We start from the raw sequence: 21535 nt of genomic DNA, 5'->3' as shown, positions 1-21535 counted from the left end.
AAAATAAATACTAAATACTAAGAAAGTAGTTGTATTTTCCCCATGTTGGTTCTTACTTTATTATGATTTTTTTAAATAAATAAAACATTTAAATTTGATAAAATTAAAATAAATACTAAATATTAATAAAGTAGTTGTAGTTTACCCATAATGTTTGTTTTTACTCCATTGTGTATTTTTTTAAATAAATAAAACATTTAAATGTGATAAAATAAAATAAATATTAAGAAAGTAGTTGTATTTACCCATGTTTGTTCTTACTGTATTATGTATTTTTTTAAATTAATATAACATTTAAATGTGATAAAATAAAAATAAATACCAAGAAAGTAGTTGTATATTTCCCATGTTTGTTCTCACTTTATTATGATTTTTTTTAAATAAATAAAACGTTTAAATTTGATAAAATAAAATAAAATACTTAATATTAAGAAAGTAGTTGTAGTTTACCCATAATGTTTGTTCTTACTCCGTTGTGTATTTTTTTTAAAAATAAATAAAATGTTTAAATATGATAAAAGAAAAATAAATACTAAGAAAGTAGTTGTATTTTACCCATAATGTTTGTTCTTGCTCTATTATATATATATTTTTTTAAATAAATAAAACATTTAAATGTGATAAAATAAAAATAAATACTAAGAAAGTAGTTGTATTTTACCCATGTTTGTTCTTACTTTATGATTTTTTTAAATAAATAAAACATTTAAATTTGATAAAATAAAAATAAATACTAAATAGTAGTTGTAGTTTACCCATAATGTTTGTTCTTATTCTATTGTGTATTTTTTTTAAATATATAAAACTTTTAAATTTGATCAAATAAAATAAATACTAAGAAAGTAGTTGTATTTTACCCATAATATTTGTTCATACTTTTTTATGTATTTTTTAGATAAATAAAACAGTTGCATTTGATCAAATAAAAATAAATACCAATAAAGTAGTTGTATTTTACCCACAAGGTTTTTTCTTACACTATTATGTATTTATTTTTAATAAAACATTTAAATTTGATCAAATTAAAATAAATACTAAGAAAGTTGTTGTATTTTAACAGTTGCATTTGATCAAATAAAAATAAATACTAAATACTAATAAAGTAGTTGTATTTTACCCACAAGGTTTTTTTCTTACACTGTTATGTATTTATTTTTAATAAAACATTTAAATTTGATCAAATAAAAATACTTAGAAAGATGTTGTATTTTACCCATGTTTGTTCTTACTCTATTATGTATTTTTTTAAATAAATAAAACATTTAAATGTGATAAAACAAAAATAAATACTAAGAAAGTAGATGTATTTTGCCCATGTTTGTTCTTACTTTATCATGATTTTTTTAAATAAATAAAACATTTAAATTTGATCAAATAAAATAAATACTAAGAAAGTAGTTGTATTTTACCCATGTTTGTTCTTACTTTATTATGATTTTTTTTTAAATAAATAAAACATTTAACTTTGATCAAATAAAAATAAATACTAAATATTAAGAAAGTAGTTGTAGTTTACCCATAATGTTTGTTTTTGTTCCATTGTGTATGTTTTTTTTAAATAAATAAAACGTTTAAATTTGATAAAATAAAAATAAATCCTAACAAAGTAGTTGTATTTTACCAATAATGTTTGTTTTTACTCTATTATGTATTTTTTAAATAAATAAAATGGTTGCATTTGATAAAATTAAAATAAATACTAAATACTAATACAGTAGTTGTATTTTACCCACAAGGTTTTTTCTTACACTATTATGTATTTATTTTTAATAAAACATTTAAATTTGATAGAATTAAAATAAATACTAAGAAAGTTGTTGTATTTTACCCATAATGTTTGTTCCTACTCAATTATGTATTTTGTCTTAAATAAATAAAACATTTAAGTTTGATCAAATTAAAATATATACTAATAAAGTAGTTGTATTTTGCCCATAATGTTTGTTGTTACTCCATTATGTAATTAGTTGGGTTTTTTTTAATGAATAAAACATTTGAATTCGATCCACAAAAAAAAATACAAAATACTAATAAAGTTGTTGTATTTTACTCATAAAGTTTGTTTTTAATCTATTATGTAATTATTAATTGTATTTTTTAATACAAATGTATTAAAATTAAAATAATGCCTCAAAGCCAAATGGTACAGAAAAGTGTGTTGTTTTTTTTCCACAAGAATAAATAAAACATTTTTAAATGAATTAAAAAAATTAAAAAACAAACAAAGTTGTATTTTGGCTATAATGTTTGTTTTTTTTCCATTTTTTAAAAAATTTTTTTTTTAATGTCAATATTGTTATTTTACAGATGTAGTTATTTTCCAATACCACAAAGCCAAATAGGACATAAAAGTGTTGTTGGTTTGCTTTTTTAGTATTAAAAAAAAAAAAGGAGAAAAAAAACAATAAAAAAATAAAAAAAAGTAATAATAAATAAATATTTAAGAAATATATATTTTTGAAATCTGGCCATATATATATATATATATATATATATATATATATATATATATATATATATATATATATATATATATATATATATATATATATATATATATATATATATATATATATATATATATAGTAATAAATTATAATTAATGTTTGTTGGTACTTGATTTTAAATATAATTTTCCTTTTTTCATGCTAATAATTCATGTTGGGGGAATAAATAAATTGTAAATAACTTCCCAAATAAGAAAGTTTTTTAAGGAACTGTGTTGTGTGTGTGTTAACTTTATCATTAGGGACCAGGGACTGGGCTTGCAAATGAGCAGTTTGGCTCCATACCTTATATGCAGCATCATGATAAACATGTGTTGTAAAAAATGAGTGGTCACATGGACCTATGTGAGGAACAAGAGATGGCAGCAAATGTATCAGCACAAGAACGTCCATCATAATGTCAATAGAGTAGGTTATAGAAATAATAGACTTTATAGATACTGTAAATGGATGAGATGATGATCAGAAAGTCAAATGGCAGTCCAAGTGACTGAGTGTATTTGTCCATGTTGTGTAACTAGTGTCTACATGTTGTGTAGCACACATGTAACAACAAAGTCATACTTTTGTGTATTTTTGTGTGTTGTAGTTGTCGGCGGTCCTCGATGGCGTTCTGTCCAAACTGTCCAGATACGACCAAGGCACCTTCTTCTCCTCCGTCCTCTCCTTCACGGTGACTACTCTTCTTTTTCTTCTTCTTGCAGGCACACTGATCATTTAGTAGCCGTCTGAACTCACTTCCTGTCTTCTTCTTCTTCTTCTTCTTGTGGTCTCCGTCCAAAGGTGAAAGCCGCCGGCAAATACGTGGAAGTGCCCGTAAGCTTCTTTTTATTCCCAAGCATAATGTGCGCTTAATATCAGGAAATGTGATCTGCAAAGGCACACACACACACACACACACACACCAGGTGAGCTGAGTGCTCCGTCATTAAGCAGCTGACAGCAGCCTCACGTAACAGTCCTAATCCGCCGCCACCTGGCCACGCCCACTCCAGACTTCCAGCTTTTAGAGGGCAAAGTGGCCGCCTCCTCGGCCTCCGGCTCTTTTGTGTGCCGGCAACCCGAGTCGGCTAAGCTTCTTCTCCAGGTGGGCTGATGGGGGCGGGGCGGTGCCACTGCAAGGCCACGCCCCCCCCCTGCCGCTTGTCACGACAAGGTTCAGGTGGCAGGTGCGCCGGGCCGAGGTGTCGTTTGGTTCTCGCCGATGTTCTCACGCTCAAACTTTCACCGAGTGTTTGGTGCGCGAATGACACGCTTGAAACATTTAGGAAGATTTAGTTACAGCGTGACAAGAAACGTGTGTGTGTGTGTTGAGTTTAGTGATTATTAAGTAGCGCTGTGTCAAATAAAAAGTAGTAACCATGGCGACGTCCCAAACTTCTAGTAGACGTCTTTTTTTCACTCGTTCACTCCTCATCCGTTTGACAGTCACAAACTCCGGAATCTTTTTTCCCAATTGTTATATTTTCATAATCCTGAGAAGCCATTATTGACATCAATATTTGGTTAATTGCCCAGCCCTAATGTGTGTTGTTTGGATTGGGTCATATATAAAAATGCTGTTCTGTGTACACTTCAAAGTGCAATTCATGGTCATCAACCTGAACTGCTCACGTTGTCCACAAGATGGCAGCAGAGTTGCATCAATCATACCGTCAGATATGTAAATTAAGATGGACCTGTGACGTTTAGCGGGCCAAACTGAACACGACGGTGGACCGCAGTTTGGATACCCTTGTTTTATTGGTACTGAAGTAATTTTGTGGGTACTACCAAGTACAGCTTCACATAGTATCAGAGGTGTGGAGAGAAAAAAAGTAATTTTCGTCAACTCTACCAGGAATTGGTACCATGGAGTTGAGTACCGGTATGGAGTCCCAGGTAGAGGCACCGTATTGGTTGACATGTGGAAGGTAGACCAGTGGTTCTCAAACTTTTTTTGTCATCCCCCACTTTTTACAAGGGGGAGTTTTCAAGCCCCACCTGCCCCCATCGCCCCAACAGAACACTAATGCCAAGCTTAACATTTTCAAATTTATTGAACATCAAGTTGTATACATTCAAACTCAATAACATAAAATAACATCAAGTTCAATAATAAATAAGATAACTGTGCAGCTGTGGTATAACTTGCATCAAGTTCAATAATAAATAAAATAACTTGCATCAAGTTCAGTAATAAATAAAACAAAAGTGTTATAACTTGCATCAAGTTCAATCATAAATAAAATAACTTGCATCAAGTTCAATAATAAATCAAAAAAAGTGTTATAACTTGCATCAAGTTCAATAATAAATCAAATAAAAATGTTATAACTTGCATCAAGTTCAATAATAAATCAAATAACTTGCATCAAGTTCAATAATAAATAAAATAACTTGCATCAAGTTCAATAATAAATAAAACAAAAGTGTTATAACTTGCATCAAGTTCAATAATAAATAAAATAACTTGCATCAAGTTCAATAATAAATCAAAAAAGTGTTATAACTTGCATCAAGTTCAATAATAAATCAAATAAAAGTGTTATAACTTGCATCAAGTTCAAAAATAAACAAAATAACTTGCATCAAGTTCAGTAATAAATAAAACAAAAGTGTTATAACTTGCATCAAGTTCAATAATAAATAAAAAACCTTGCATCAAGTTCAATAATAAATCAAAAAAAGTGTTATAACTTGCATCAAGTTCAATAATAAATCAAATAAAAATGTTATAACTTGCATCAAGTTCAATAATAAATAAAATAACTTGCATCAAGTTCAATAATAAATCAAAAAAAGTGTTATAACTTGCATCAAGTTCAATAATAAATCAAATAAAAATGTTATAACTTGCATCAAGTTCAATAATAAATCAAATAACTTGCATCAAGTTCAATAATAAATAAAACAAAAGTGTTATAACTTGCATCAAGTTCAATAATAAATAAAATAACTTGCATCAAGTTCAATAATAAATCAAAAAAAGTGTTATAACTTGCATCAAGTTCAATAATAAATCAAATAAAAATGTTATAACTTGCACCAAGTTCAATAATAAATCAAATAACTTGCATCAAGTTCAATAATAAATAAAATAACTTGCATCAAGTTCAATAATAAATAATACAAAAGTGTTATAACTTGCATCAAGTTCAATAATAAATAAAATAACTTGCATGAAGATGTCAGACTCTCCCCAACTCTCACTACTTTTAAAACTAGACTGAAGACTTTTATGTTCACCTTAGCTTTCAGCTAAATCTTTTAATCTTTTAACTTTTAACGTCTGCACTGTTTTTATTTTTATTGTCTGCATTTTAATTTTGCTTTTATTTTCTTTCATTTCACTTTGTTGTCTGTGAAGCACTTTGAGTCTGCCTTGTGTATGAAAAGCGCTATACAAATAAAGTTGCCTTGCCTTGCCTTGCCTTGCATCAAGTTCAATAATAAATCAAAAAAGTGTTATAACTTGCATCAAGTTCAATAATAAATAAAATAACTTGCATCAAGTTCAATAATAAATAAAACAAAAGTGTTATAACTTGCATCAAGTTCAATAATAAATAAAATAACTTGCATCAAGTTCAATAATAAATCAAAAAAAGTGTTATAACTTGCATCAAGTTCAATAATAAATCAAATAAAAATGTTATAACTTGCATCAAGTTCAAAAATAAATCAAATAACTTGCATCAAGTTCAATAATAAATAAAATAAAAGTGCCACTTTGCAATCTTTGCAAAAAAAAAAAAAGGAGGAGCTATGCATTTGGCAAGACAGGGCAAGTGAACATGAGTTTTACAGTACTCCAGCATTAGTGGCTGCAATGAGCCTGTTTTGCACTGCACAGCTTTTCAAATCGGGGTTGCAGGCTTGACACTGCCACTCTTAGCCTGCTACCCATCCCCGCAAAAGTTTGTTCCGCTTAGCCCCGCCCCCATTAGTTGCTATGTCTGTCAAACTTTCGCTCCTACCTAGAAATTTAAAGCCTACAGGAAAAATAAGTAATTTACATTTATTTATATAGTGGATTTCACAGACAGAATCACAAAGTTATTTACAGTGTGTATAGAAAATGAAAGCATAGTAAAAAAAAAAATCTAAGAATATAATAATAAATAAAAAAATTTAAAGTGAAATTTCCTCCCGTTCCTCGCGCCCCACCTGTCATGTCTCTATTCCCCACCAGTGGGGCGCGCCCCACACTTTGAGAAACGCTGCGGTAGACTATCAGGGATGTTGTTGATGCGGGCGGAAGTTGTGCCCTCGTCTCCCACCTGCCACACATCTTTGGCACCTCGTCAACGTGAGGCGACACCTGTGAAGAAGACTGACACTCAGCCTGGAGGGGCGGGATGAGCTTTAGCATCTCAGATGACACACACACACACACATGTAATTGAGTGTTGTCGTGCGACATCATCTACATTTGTGCTGATACACGTGTGTGCACGTACCTGAGTGTTGTGTAGACCACATGAATATGATGGAATTACACAACATTGTTGTTGTTGTTGGATTGACTCCCTGCATTTACATGCACAATGTTTAGTCCGTTGTTGTTTTTTTGTTACGTTGTTGTGTACCCCGCCTTCCGCCCGAATGCAGCTGAGATAGGCTCCAGCACCCCCCGCGACCCCGAACGGGACAAGCGGTAGAGAATGGATGGCTGCATGGGTGTTGTGTGATACATTATGTTACATTGCTGCATGTTTGTTACATTGTTGTGTGGTACATTGTCATTTTTGTTACATTGCTGCATGTTTGTTACATTGTTGTGTGATACATTGTCATTTTTGTTACATTGCTGCATGTTTGTTTCATTGTTGTATGTTTGTTTCATTGTTGCATGTTGTTTCATTATGTTTGTTACGTTATTGTGTGATACATTGTCATTTTTGTTACATTGCTGCATGTTTGTTTCATTGTTGTATGTTGTTTCATTATGTTTGTTACGTTGTTGTGTGATACATTGTCATTTTTGTTACATTGCTGCATGTTTGTTTCATTGTTGTATGTTTGTTTCATTGTTGCATGTTTGTTTCATTGTTGTATGTTGTTTCATTATGTTTGTTACGTTGTTGTATGTTTGTTACGTTTTTGTATGTCACATTGTTGTACGTTTGTTACATTGTATGTTTGTTACATTGTATGTTTGTTTCATTGTTGCATCTTTGTTTCATTGTTGTATGTTTGTTTCATTGTTGTTTCAATGTTGCATCTTTGTTTCATTGTTGTATGTTGTTTCATTGTTATGTTTGTTACGTTGTTGTATGTTTTTTACGTTTTTGTAGGTTACATTGTTGTATGCTTGTTACATTGTATGTTTGTTACGTTGTATGTTTGTTTCATTGTTTCATTGTTGCATGTTTGTTACGTTGTTGCATGTTTGTTACATTGTTTTGTGTTTCATTGTTGTATGTTTGTTACGTTGTTGCAAGTTTGTTACATTGTTGTATGTTTCTTTCATTATTGTATTTTGTTTTATTGTTGCATGTTTGTTTCATTGTCGTATGTTACGTTGTTGTATGTCATTGTTGTGTTTTTATGTTGTTGCATGTTTCATTGTTGTATGTTTAAGCTGTTGCATGTTTGTTACGTTGTTGTATGTTTGTGTCATTGTTGTATGCTTATTTTTTTCTGTTTGTTACATTGTTGTATGTTTGTGTTGTTGGATGTTCTTTTCATTGTTGTATTTTTGTTTCATTGTTGCATGTTTGTTTCATTGTCGTATGTTACGTTGTATGTCTGTTTCATTGTTGTTTTTATGTTGTTGCATGTTTGTTACGTTGTTGTATGTTTGTGTCATTGTTGTATGCTTATTTTCTTCTGTTTGTTACATTGTATGTTTTTTCATTGTTGCATTTTTGTTTCATTGTTGTATGTTTGTTTCATTGTTGTATGTTTGTTACATTGTTGCATGTTTGTTACATTGTTGTGTGTTTCATTGTTGTATGTTTGTTACGTTGTTGCAAGTTTGCTACATTGTTGTATGTTTGTTTCATTATTGTAGTTTTGTTTCATTATGTTTTTTTCATTGTTGCATTTTTGTTTCATTGTTGCATGTTTGTTTCGTTGTCGTATGTTACGTTGTTGTATGTGTGTTTCATTGTTGTTTTTATGTTGTTGCATGTTTCATTGTTGTATGTTTATGCTGTTGCCTGTTTGTTACGTTGTTGTATGTTTGTGTCATTGTTGTATGCTTATTTTCTTCTGTTTGTTACATTGTATGTTTTTTCATTGTTGCATTTTTGTTTCATTGTTGCATGTTTGTTTCATTGTTGTATTTTTGTTACGTTGTTGCATGTTTGTTACATTGTTGTGTGTTTCATTGTTGTATGTTTGTTACATTGTTGCAAGTTTGCTACATTGTTGTATGTTTGTTTCATTATTGTATTTTTGTTTCATTGTTGTATGTTTTTTTCATTGTTGCATTTTTGTTTCATTGTTGCATATTTTTTTTCAATGTCATATGTTACGTTGTTTTAAGTGTGTTTCATTGTTGTGTTTGTATGTTGTTGCATGTTTCATTGTTGTATGTTTATGTTGTTGCATGTTTGTTACGTTGTTGTATATTTGTGTCATTGTTGTATGCTTATTTTCTTCTGTTTGTTACATTATTGTATGTTTGTTTCATTGTATGTTTGTTACGTTGTTGCATGTTTGTTACATTGTTGTGTGTTTGTTACGTTGTTGCAAGTTTGCTACATTGTTGTATGTTTGTTTCATTATTGTATTTTTGTTTCATTGCTGTATGTTTTTTTCATTGTTGCATTTTTGTTTCATTGTTGTATGTTTGTTACGTTGTTGCATGTTTGTTACATTGTTTTGTGTTTCATTGTTGTATGTTTGTTACGTTGTTGCAAGTTTGTTACATTGTTGTATGTTTGTTTCATTATTGTATTTTGTTTTATTGTTGCATGTTTGTTTTATTGTTCTATGTTACGTTGTTGTATGTCATTGTTGTGTTTTTATGTTGTTGCATGTTTCATTGTTGTATGTTTATGTAGTTGCACGTTTGTTACGTTGTCGTATGTCTGTGTCATTGTTGTATGCTTATTTTCTTCTGTTTGTTACATTGTTGTATGTTTGTGTTGTTGGATGTTCTTTTCATTGTTGTATTTTTGTTTCATTGTTGCATGTTTGTTTCATTGTCGTATGTTTGTTACTTTGTTGTATGTGTGTTTCATTGTTGTATTTTATGTTGTATGTTGCATGTTTCATTGTTGTATGTTTATGTTGTTGCATGTTTGTTACGTTGTTGAATGTTTGTTACATTGTTGCATGTGTGTTACATTGCTGCATGTTTGTTTGTTACAGTGTTTGCAATGTTTGTTACATTGTTGCATGTTTGTACTATAGTGTGTGACAACAATGTTGTGTAGTACTGTGTCACTACAGTGTTGTGTAGTACTTTAGTGTGTGACAGCAGTATTGTTTAGTACTATAGTGTGTGTGACAAGAGTGTTGTGTAGTACTATAGAGTGTGACAACACTGTTGTGTAGTGTTACAGCGTGTGACAACAATGTTGTGGAACTGATGGAGGACATCACACACAGTTACAAAATAAAATACAACAGTGAAATATTGTAATATAATAATAAAATACAGTACTCAAATACAGCTATAAAATATTGAAATACAGTAATAAAATAATACAATGCTGTAATGCAAAAATAAAATATGGTAAAATAATAAAATATGGTAATAAAATATGGAAATACAGTAATTAAATAAAAATATAGTTGATAATGATAAAATACAGTAATATAATAAAATACAGTAATAGATTATTGAAATAGTTATAAAATAAAACATACAGTAATACAAAAATACAATTTGGTAAATTAAAAAATACAGTAATAACATGTTGAAATACAGTAGTACAATAAAAATTCAATAATAAAGTACAGTAAAATAATAAAATACAGTAATAAAATAAAACATGGTAATACAAAATAAAATATGGTAAAATAAAAAATACAGTAATAACATTTTGAAATACAGTAGTACAATAAAAATACAATAGTAAAGTACTGTAAAATAATAAAATACAATAATAAAATACAGTAAAATAATAAAATACAGTAATAAAATATTGAAATACAGTAATAAAATAGAAAATACATTAATACAATAATAAAATACAGTAAAATAATAAAATACAATAATAAAATATTTAAATACAGTAATAAAATAGAAAATATAGTAATACAATAATAAAATACAGTAATAAAATATTGAAATACAGTAATACAATAATAAAATACCGTATTCAAAGACTTTGATATCACTTTGTCTTCCGACCTGCCAACCTTTAGATTATGCAAATGAGCACTTTTGGTCTCATTAAAAACATCACCTGAGTAATGACACCACTATGCTGCTCAAAGAAGACATCTCTATCCTTCGTGATGGTCAAAACAGTCCAGCTTTCAAGTGTGAAGGCTTTCCTTTTCTTTGACACGCTGCCACCAGAAGATGCTCACAATGGAGCGGGGGGAAAAGGAACTATGCTAAAGTTGGACAGTGTGTTTGGGTTCGAGTCCCGGCAGGCTGTTTGGGGTCATGGGTGGGAAGAGACGATCCTGCAGCGGCCATGTTTGATGAAGATGACAGGAGGAGAACTTGCTGACCTCAAAGTGTCTTTGAAGACTTGACAGTCCTCATGTGCAGCACGCACCTGTCCTCTGTAGGACACACTGATGTCCATCTCACACACACACACACACACACACACACACACCTGCTCACTCACTCTTCCCCCGCGGTCATGTGACCCCACTTTAACCTCCGCAACACGCCTGTCTTGCTGCCTGCTGGTCTGTCTGCATTACAGCCGCCTGACTGCCCTCACGTGTCACTTCCTGTTAGTCTGTTGCATCATGGCTGACACACACTTGCTGCTGTCCTCACACTGACACACACACTTGCTGCTGTCCTCACACTGACACACACACTTGCTGCTGTCCTCACACTGACACACACTTGCTGCTGTCCTCACACTGACACACACTTGCTGCTGTCCTCACACTGACACACACTTGCTGCTGTCCTCACACTGACACACACACTTGCTGCTGTCCTCACACTGACACACACACTTGCTGCTGTCCTCACACTGACACACACACTTGCTGCTGTCCTCACACTGACACACACTTGCTGCTGTCCTCACACTGACACACACACTTGCTGCTGTCCTCACACTGACACACACTTGCTGCTGTCCTCACACTGACACACACACTTGCTGCTGTCCTCACACTGACACACACACTTGCTGCTGTCCTCACACTGACACACACACTTGCTGCTGTCCTCACACTGACACACACTTGCTGCTGTCCTCACACTGACACACACTTGCTGCTGTCCTCACACTGACACACACACTTGCTGCTGTCCTCACACTGACACACACACTTGCTGCTGTCCTCACACTGACACACACACTTGCTGCTGTCCTCACACTGACACACACACTTGCTGCTGTCCTCACACTGACACACACTTGCTGCTGTCCTCACACTGACACACACTTGCTGCTGTCCTCACACTGACACACACTTGCTGCTGTCCTCACACTGACACACACTTGCTGCTGTCCTCACACTGACACACACTTGCTGCTGTCCTCACACTGACACACACACTTGCTGCTGTCCTCACACTGACACACACTTGCTGCTGTCCTCACACTGACACACACACTTGCTGCTGTCCTCACACTGACACACACACTTGCTGCTGTCCTCACACTGACACACACTTGCTGCTGTCCTCACACTGACACACACTTGCTGCTGTCCCCACACTGACACACACACTTGCTACTGTCCTCACACTGACACACACTTGCTGCTGTCCTCACACTGACACACACACTTGCTGCTGTCCTCACACTGACACACACTTGCTGCTGTCCCCACACTGACACACACACTTGCTACTGTCCTCACACTGACACACACTTGCTGCTGTCCTCACACTGACACACACTTGCTGCTGTCCTCACACTGACACACACTTGCTGCTGTCCTCACACTGACACACACACTTGCTGCTGTCCTCACACTGACACACACTTGCTGCTGTCCTCACACTGACACACACTCTTGCTGCTGTCCTCACACTGACACACACTTGCTGCTGTCCTCACACTGACACACACACTTGCTGCTGTCCTCACACTGACACACACACTTGCTGCTGTCCTCACACTGACACACACTTGCTGCTGTCCTCACACTCAAAACACTGTTGTGTAGTACTATAGTGTGTGACAACAGTGTTGTGTAGTACTATAGTGTGTGACAACAGTGTTGTGTAGTACTATAGTGTGTGACAACAGTGTTGTGTAGTACTACAGGTGTGTGACAACAGTGTTGTGTAGTACTATAATGTGTGGCAACAGTGTTGTGTAGTATTATAGTGTGTGACAACAGTGTTGTGTAGTACTATAGTGTGTGGCAACAGTGTTGTGTAGTGTTACAGAGTGTGACAACAATGTTGTGTAGTACTATAGAGTGTGACAACAATGTTGTGTAGTACTGTAGTGTGTGACAACACTGTTATGTTATTACTATAGAGTGTGACAATGGTGTGTAGTACTATAGTGTGTGACAACAATGTTGTGTAGTACTATAGTGTGTGACAACACTGTCGTGTAGTACTATAGTGTATAACAACAGTGTTATGTTATTACTATAGAGTGTGACAATGTTGTGTAGTACTATAGTGTGTGACAACAGTGTAGTGTAGTACTATAGTGTGTGACAACAATGTTGTGTAGTACTATAGTGTGTAACAACAGTGTTATGTTATTACTATAGAGTGTGACAATGTCGTGTAGTACTATAGTGTGTGACAACAGTGTTGTGTAGTACTATAGTGTGTAACAACAGTGTTATGTTATTACTATAGAGTGTGACAATGTTGTGTAGTACTATAGTGTGTGACAACAATGTTGTGTAGTACTATAGTGTGTGACAACAATGTTGTGTAGTACTATAGTGTGTGACAACAGTGTTATGTTATTACTATAGAGTGTGACAATGTTGTGTAGTACTATAGTGTGTGACAACAATGTTGTGTAGTACTATAGTGTGTGACAACAGTGTAGTGTAGTACTATAGTGTGTGACAACAATGTTGTGTAGTACTATAGTGTGTAACAACAGTGTTATGTTATTACTATAGAGTGTGATAATGTTGTGTAGTACTATAGTGTGTGACAACAATGTTGTGTAGTACTATAGTGTGTGACAACAATGTTGTGTAGTACTATAGTGTGTGACAACACTGTGGTGTAGTACTATAGTGTGTAACAACAGTGTTATGTTATTACTATAGAGTGTGACAATGTTGTGTAGTACTATAGTGTGTGACAACAATGTTGTGTAGTACTATAGTGTGTGACAACAATGTTGTGTAGTACTATAGTGTGTGACAACACTGTTGTGTAGTACTATAGTGTGTAACAACAGTGTTATGTTATTACTATAGAGTGTGACAATGTTGTGTAGTACTATAGTGTGTGACAACAGTGTAGTGTAGTACTATAGTGTGTGACAACAGTGTTGTGTAGAACTATAGTGTGTGACAACAGTGTAGTGTAGTACTATAGTGTGTGACAACAGAGTAGTGTAGTACTATAGTGTGTGACAACAGTGTAGTGTAGTACTATAGTGTGTGACAACAGTGTTGTGTATTACTATAGTGTGTAACAACAGTGTTATGTTATTACTATAGAGTATGACAATATTGTGTAGTACTATAGTGTGTGACAACAGTGTAGTGTAGTACTATAGTGTGTGACAACAGTGTTGTGTAGTACTATAGTGTGTGACAACAGTGTAGTGTAGTACTATAGTGTGTGACAACAATGTTGTGTAGTACTATAGTGTCTGACCGTAACTTAGGTACAAGCTGGCTCATTGGATTCCACACTTTCTCCTTTTTCTATTGTGGATCACGGATTTGTATTTTAAACCACCTCGGATACTATATCCTCTTGAAAATGAGAGTCGAGAACGCGAAATGGACATTCACAGTGACTTTTATCTCCACGACAATACATCGGCGAAGCACTTTAGCTTCGGAGCTAACGTGATAGCATCGTGCTTAACTGCGGATAGAAACAGAAGAAACATGCCCCTGACTGGAAGGATAGACAGAAGATCAACAATACTACTATCAGGAGACACCGAACCAAACCCTGGACATGTAACTACACGGTTAATGCTGTCCCGCCTGGCGAAGCCTAGCTATGCTGTTGCTCACGACGCCATTAAAGCTAATTTAGCTACGGGACCTCGACAGAGCTATGCTAAAAATATTAGCTCTCCACCTACGCCAGCCCTCATCTGCTCATCAACACCCGTGCTCACCTGCGTTCCAGCGATCGACGGCACGACGAAGGACTTCACCCGATCATCGGTGCGGTCGGCGGCTAGCGTCGGATAGCGCATCTGCTATCCATGTCAAAGTCCTCCTGGTTGTGTTGCTGCAGCCAGCCGCTAATACACCGCTTCCCACCTACAACTTTCTTCTTTGCAGTCTTCATTGTTCATTAACAGAGGTGTGGACTCGAGTCACATGACTTGGACTCGAGTCAGACTCGAGTCATGAATTTGATGACTTTAGACTCGACTTGACAAAATGTAAAGAGACTTGCAACTCGACTTAGACTTTAACATCAATGACTTGTGACTTCACTTGGACTTGAGGCTTTTGACTTGACATGACTTGCTACTTTCCCCAAAACCTAAAGCTTAAAAAAGTTATTTGGGAGCGCTCCGTAGCTTTCATTTTGTACGTGTCTGTCTATCAGCGTGTGTGCTGCGTGTCAGCGTGTGTGCTCTCAGTACAACAGCCAATCAAATTAAATCTACATTGTTTTCATCACACAGCATTCAGCCAATCAAATTGCAGGACAACCAATGAACAAGAGTTGTCAAACAACGCGCCAGTGAGAAAGATTTATACCAAAGTTGGTTTCGTTCGGGTATAAAAACTACGACTTGGTCAACGAATTGCCGTATGCAAATCACACAGTTCGAATATTACAGACGGAGACGCAACAACTTCCAACTTCGTTCGACATTTGAAGTTGCACAAAGAAGGGTAAGTTTTGAATGTAAGATAACGTTTATTGGCTAAGTAACATGACTTTTATTTGCTGTGTAGTTAAATCAGTGAGGCTGTAAACTCACTGCTAACGTCATAACCATAGACATCTTATAAGGGTACACAGCATCGAGCGCTACTGCCTACTGGCGCAGACGAGACGCGGGGCCGCCATCTTGGAGTGGTGATCCGCTCCACTCAGTGCAATTCATTTGGCAGGAGCAATGAACTGTCAACGCATTTAATTCATTTTACCTCACTGAATACCACTCATTTTCACGCGCTTTTTTGTCATACGTGTAGCTATGATAACGGACACATGTTTTATTATTCATAGTTTGCTTAACAGTAATAGAATATTCTTATATGCTATAAGTGACCAGACGTCCGAGATTAAAACTGGGAATATAATCCCAGAGAAGGGGAAAAAACGGTCAGCTATTTTTAAATTGAAGAAACAATATGATTACGTTATATATACATGCTACATAAACAATGTATGAATACATTAGATATCTATATATTTTATAGACCGTATCTCTGTTGCTGCAGCAGCAGAGAGTTTATTCTGTCTTGACACTTTGTATTGATATTTTGTATTACATTCTTCCCTTAAATGATCATGTTTACAGTGATTGTTATATATGTATTTTTTATGTATGTCGCTTTGGATAAAAGCGTCTGCCAAATACTTCAACATATATAAACACCTGAAAGTCTTTATATCAGCTAAAACCACCAATCTGTTTCACTGGATTCAGAATAAAACCAAATTCTGTTTTACCCAACAATGTTAGTATTTGAATATTGTTACTTGAAGACTTATTCCTGGTTACAATTATACTGTTAAGAAAGTATTGTCTTATATTTTGCCTAAAATGAGAATGCATTATAATCAGTGGCGGCTGGTGAATTTTGTTTTAGGTGGGGCAGAAAGTTTGTAAACCAAACCCCTGTAGGGGCGTCATCCTCCCCCAGAAGATTTATTTGTGATTTTCACATACAAATATTGAAGATCTTTGCTCCTTCTCAACTCTGTGGTAATGTTATTTTCATAAAATACAACCAATAGTACATTAATGTTAAATCTTACTTGTGAAAAGTAATCCCCGATTCCTATTTTCAACAGTCCGCTCATTTGAGCAGGAAAACGCTGAACACCAGCCCGGCATCTTTGTTTTCTACCTGTCAACTGTCAGTTTAGGCTGCTCGCCGGCTCCTCATCACCACTTCAAGATGCAAATTGCTCGCGTCACAGCAACCAATATTGCGACTACTTATAAGATGTTTATGGTTATAACGTCATTTCAAACACGGCAATATGTTGCGTCCACTGCAGTTTGCTACCTTATTCATACTTTTTGTCAAGTGATTTTTTAAGCAGGGTTGCATGAGGTACCTATACTTAACGTTACGTTAGTCAATGTATCACACACAGTAACATAACGTTAGACGGCGGTCAGCAGCACCGCATATTTTAGCCACCTACAAAAAGACAAACATAGTCAAATAAAGGTCAGTTAAAATATATACTATATTAAGAATATGTGTACATATTGCATAGGGCCCTGACATCTAAAAAGTACAACTCTGTTCATTGTTATGTTCATGTATTTGTTATGTTTTTCATGTGTACGCACACATCAACACACATACAGTATGAGATGAGATCAATGAGATAAGGTAAGAACAGAATAGAAACTGCTGTGGAACTAGTTACAATGCAATATGCCATGGAAATACAATGTTAACACTTTTGTACAAATAAGTACAGTTGCACTTGTTTTTGCAAATGTGTTTATTCTGTAAAGGAATGAGTTAAATGTTTAAAATTGTTTAAACTATTAAAATGACTGGTTAATAGTGCTATTATGAATTGCAATGTCAGTACTATTTTCTTTCCTGCTATTTCAAATGCACTTGTTTTAATAAATAAATACAGCGGTTTAAAAGCATACACAATCTGTGTAAAAATATTAGTCTGTGGTCAAAAGGACTTGAAAGGACTCGAAACTCAAAATGCAGGACTTGTGACTTGACTTGAGACTTTCCAGTCTTGACTTTGGACTTGACTCGGGACTTGCCTGTCTTGACTCGGGACTTGACTCGAGACTTGAGGGCAAAGACTTGAGACTTACTTGTGACTTGCAAAGCAATGACTTGGTCCCACCTCTGTTCATTAAACAGATTGCAAAAGATTCACCAACACAGATGTCCAGAATACTGTGGAATTTTGCGATGAAAACAGACGCTGTTTGTATTGGGACACAATGGTGTCCCAATACTTCCGCACAATCCGTGACGTCACGCGCAAACGTCATCATACCGAGACGTTTTCAGCCGGCTATTTCCCGGGAAATTTACTTTATAAGTTAACCCGGCCGTATTGGCATGTGTTGCAATGTTAAGATTTCATCATTGATATATAAACTATCAGACTGCGTGGTCGGTAGTAGTGGCTTTCAGTAGGCCTTAAATAAGTTGTGATGCGTGTTACCTACATCACATTCATACCACACAATCTTAATATAATATTGATGTAGTGTAATAACAGCGTAATATAATAATATGAATGTAGTGTATAATAACAATGTAATATTAATTATTAATTTATAATAAGTGTAAACTTCTTCTCACTCCTTTTCAAATATGTAAAAAATAAAAATAAAGAAAGTCCAATGCTCATTTGTTTTTGTTTTTTATTCTCCATTCTTTTCATTTTGTTATAATGGCTGTTAAGGCTACAGCACTGTATTGGATCAGGCTTGCTCTTGTTTTTATGCACATTTGAAATTAAAAAATATATTTCAATATAATAATAATAAGTTGTGATGTGTGTTCCAGAAAGCAGGAATGGACATGGCAGACACCTACATCACATTCATACGACTCAATCAAGACATCCTTCGTGATTCCATCAATGATGAACTCTACTTGGAAAAAATCTTTGATGTAAGTCCATTTTTCTACTCTTCTTTATCTCTTTGTTTTCTTGATTTTATTTTGATTCTTCTTCATTTTCTTTCTTTTTTCTTTTTATCTCCTTCTCCTTGTTTTCCCTCTTTTCCTTTTTTTTCCTTCTTCTTCTTCTTATTATTACTTGTCTTCTCCTTTTTTTCCTCTCTCTTCTTCTTTTTCCTCTTTTCAGTCTTATGGTTACAATAATGTTTATTGAGAAGGCTTGTGACACACACACACACACACACACACACACACATATATGTCTTGCCTACTTTGTGTGGACCCATGTTTGGTTAGTAGGTTGTGAGGGCCCCCCTTTCCACTATAGCTAGAATGATGAAAAAAAAAATATCTAGCACTAGATGGGAGTAGAGAGTTGCAACCTCACTTCAGAATGCAAAACACACAAAGTAAAAAAAAAAGTTTTACTTCTGTAGTTGTGAGGACCAGGCAAATATCCTCACAAGTCAAAAGGTCCTCACAGAAAGGATGGTTTGTCAAGTGTATGTCCACACAAGGATGGTGAAACAAGTGCACACACACACACACACACACGGGGTGATGTTCCTCTTCAGTGTGTTGTGAAGTTGCTGAGCAGGAAGTGGAACATTGTGTCACATATGTAACCCATCTCAAACAGGAATTGCAACATGGTGTCACACACTGGTGTCACACACAGGTGTCGTCCATCTCAAACAGGAAGCGGAACATTGTGTAGGGTTGCAAAATTCCGGGAATATTCAAAGTTGGAAACTTTCCATGGGAATTAATGGGAATAAACATTGAATGCAACATGCTAGATCTTGCAGCATGATTATTAGCTAAAAGAAAACTGATTTAATGCAAATTCAGTAGAATTTCAACCCTGCACTGTGCATTCCTCCATCACATGTGCAGTGCATTCTTCCAACACATGCACAGATCATTCCCAGCATGCTACACACTACAGCAGGGCTATTGAGGCCACACTAGTATTTGAGCCCAAGGACTTCATCCAGTCAGGTAAGTTTTGATGATATTACTGGGGTAAATATATTTGATCTATGGTATTTAAGTGTAATAGAGGTGTAATTGCTTGTTATTGTATGACTGCAGACTACTCCAGCAGACTTCCACTCAAGCTAGTTAGCTGTTCCTGTACTTCTTAAATGATTTTGGGGCCAATATCTCTAGCTAGCTAGGTTTATGTACCACCACAGTCTCACAACGAAGCAAAAATATTTCTCCGTTAGCCGTGATGCTCATTTTCTCTATGTTAAATCCCATTCATTTATGCTAACAACGTTAGCGATCCGAATTGACCTTTTTTGTGATCTGTAAAGTTCAACTCGCAAACACTAAGTCAAAAGGTGTAGTTTCCTCTGCCTTCGGTTCTGCTCGCCATTCTGTTGTCATACAAGAATGTAGGATTGCTGATTGAGTGTTCGTTTATTCATCCAGCCTATTTCTATTCATTTGTCCATCAGTAAAATATTTTTAAAGACTACTCCAATTGTTTAGCTGACTATTTATATCCGCGTGTGGCATTGCGTTAGTGGTTTACAAGAATGAATAAATACAAACAGAATAATGCCACGTACACCGTCTGACGTGTGGAGACGTTTCACCCCAACCATTGTAGGCGGAAAGGCGGTGTACATTTGCAAATAGTGTGCAAAGAGCTGCGTCAAAACAGCCACAAAGATGCAGCAGCATATAGACAAGTGCCCAATAATATATCATTAGTAGAGTAGATTTTAACATAATGAAGAAAAATATTTTTTAAATATTTCAACTATTTATCATGACCAAGAGGTTACTGCCAGCTCACTTTATTCGACACTCACGGTATTTAGAGAAGAAAATATTGCAGGCACATCATGTCTTTACATCTGAGGGGTCCACAAATTAAACATTAAGCGGTGAAAGACAAAGTCGGTTGTATTGGTGCATCGCTAGCTCACGTATTTGATTGACATAACGAGTGCTGCTGTGATCGTGGTGCTAATGAGAAAAAGGATAAGTTTGTTTGCAGTTGATTTCCTGCGACAAATATTACTCGCATCTACAATTCATGTCTGCAGTTGTTTTTATTTCAGATGTTGTCTCATGATTTGTTGTTCAGCAATGTTTGCCAGCGATATCAAGATAGCTACGCTAATTAGCTTATTTGTTAATCTACTTTATTAATACGATTAAGGATATTTTTTTGATGCTAACAAATATCACTAAACACGTTATAATGTTGTCATCCGTGTCAAAAAAAACCCACTTGGTTTTCCTGCACCACAACTAAGCCAGGGGTGTCAATACCAAGTGCGGCCCGCCGACGTCTTGAAATTGGCCCGTGAGACGTCGTTAAATTAATTACGAATTTAGTTTAGTTTAGTTTATTAAGGATCCCCATTAGTCTACACCGCAGTGGAGACTATTCTTCCTGGGGTCCAGGCAAAAAAAACATCACACAAAACAAAAGATTACAATGCAGTACAACATGATCAAATAATAAAATATTGTAATACAAAAATGGCAACAACAAACAACCAAAAAAAAAAAACAATAACTTCGACTTTACATAATAATGTTCATACCAAAGATAAAAAGAGCAATATAAAAAATTTTTATTTTTTTTTTTTGCAAAAATAAAACAAAGAACCAATGGCCTAAAATATACACATTAGTGTACCAAAGACAAACAATAAGTGACGAAAAAGTACCATCCATCCGTTTTCTACTGCTTGTCCCATAATCAATAAAATAGTCAATAATCAATAAAACCAGTCATGACATTAGGTATAATCTAGAATAATCTCTTTCCACAATACTTTTCTTACCCGCATGGAGATTGCATTCATAATTTTAAAAGTCTGACGACTTAAATGTTGTATATTTGTCAACATCTAGTGGACATCATGAGATTTTTTTGGGTCAATGACCTTTAATTATGTCTTGAGTGGAATGAAGCACAGCAT

The 21535-nt window shown here is 34.6% G+C and overlaps 1 protein-coding gene across 5 annotated transcripts in view; it reads left to right on the top strand.

Annotated features, from left to right (window-relative positions):
* LOC133646972 (calcium-dependent secretion activator 2-like) overlaps positions 1-21535 on the top strand; it is a 269411-nt gene that overhangs the window by 233903 nt on the left and 13973 nt on the right. For 3 of the 5 annotated variants that reach the window (XM_062042966.1, XM_062042963.1, XM_062042962.1), the window contains 3 exons: positions 3097-3180; positions 3291-3323; positions 18468-18575. In XM_062042966.1, the coding sequence (XP_061898950.1) occupies positions 3097-3180; positions 3291-3323; positions 18468-18575 (225 nt within the window). The remainder of the gene's footprint in view (positions 1-3096; positions 3181-3290; positions 3324-18467; positions 18576-21535) is intronic. The other 2 variants (XM_062042965.1, XM_062042964.1) reach the window with 1 other exon arrangement.

The sequence above is a fragment of the Entelurus aequoreus genome, linkage group LG03, assembly GCF_033978785.1.
Source record: "Entelurus aequoreus isolate RoL-2023_Sb linkage group LG03, RoL_Eaeq_v1.1, whole genome shotgun sequence".
Classification (NCBI taxonomy): Eukaryota; Metazoa; Chordata; class Actinopteri; order Syngnathiformes; family Syngnathidae; genus Entelurus; species Entelurus aequoreus.
Note: the sequence above shows the minus strand (reverse complement) of the source record. Positions and strands in the feature narration are given on the sequence as shown.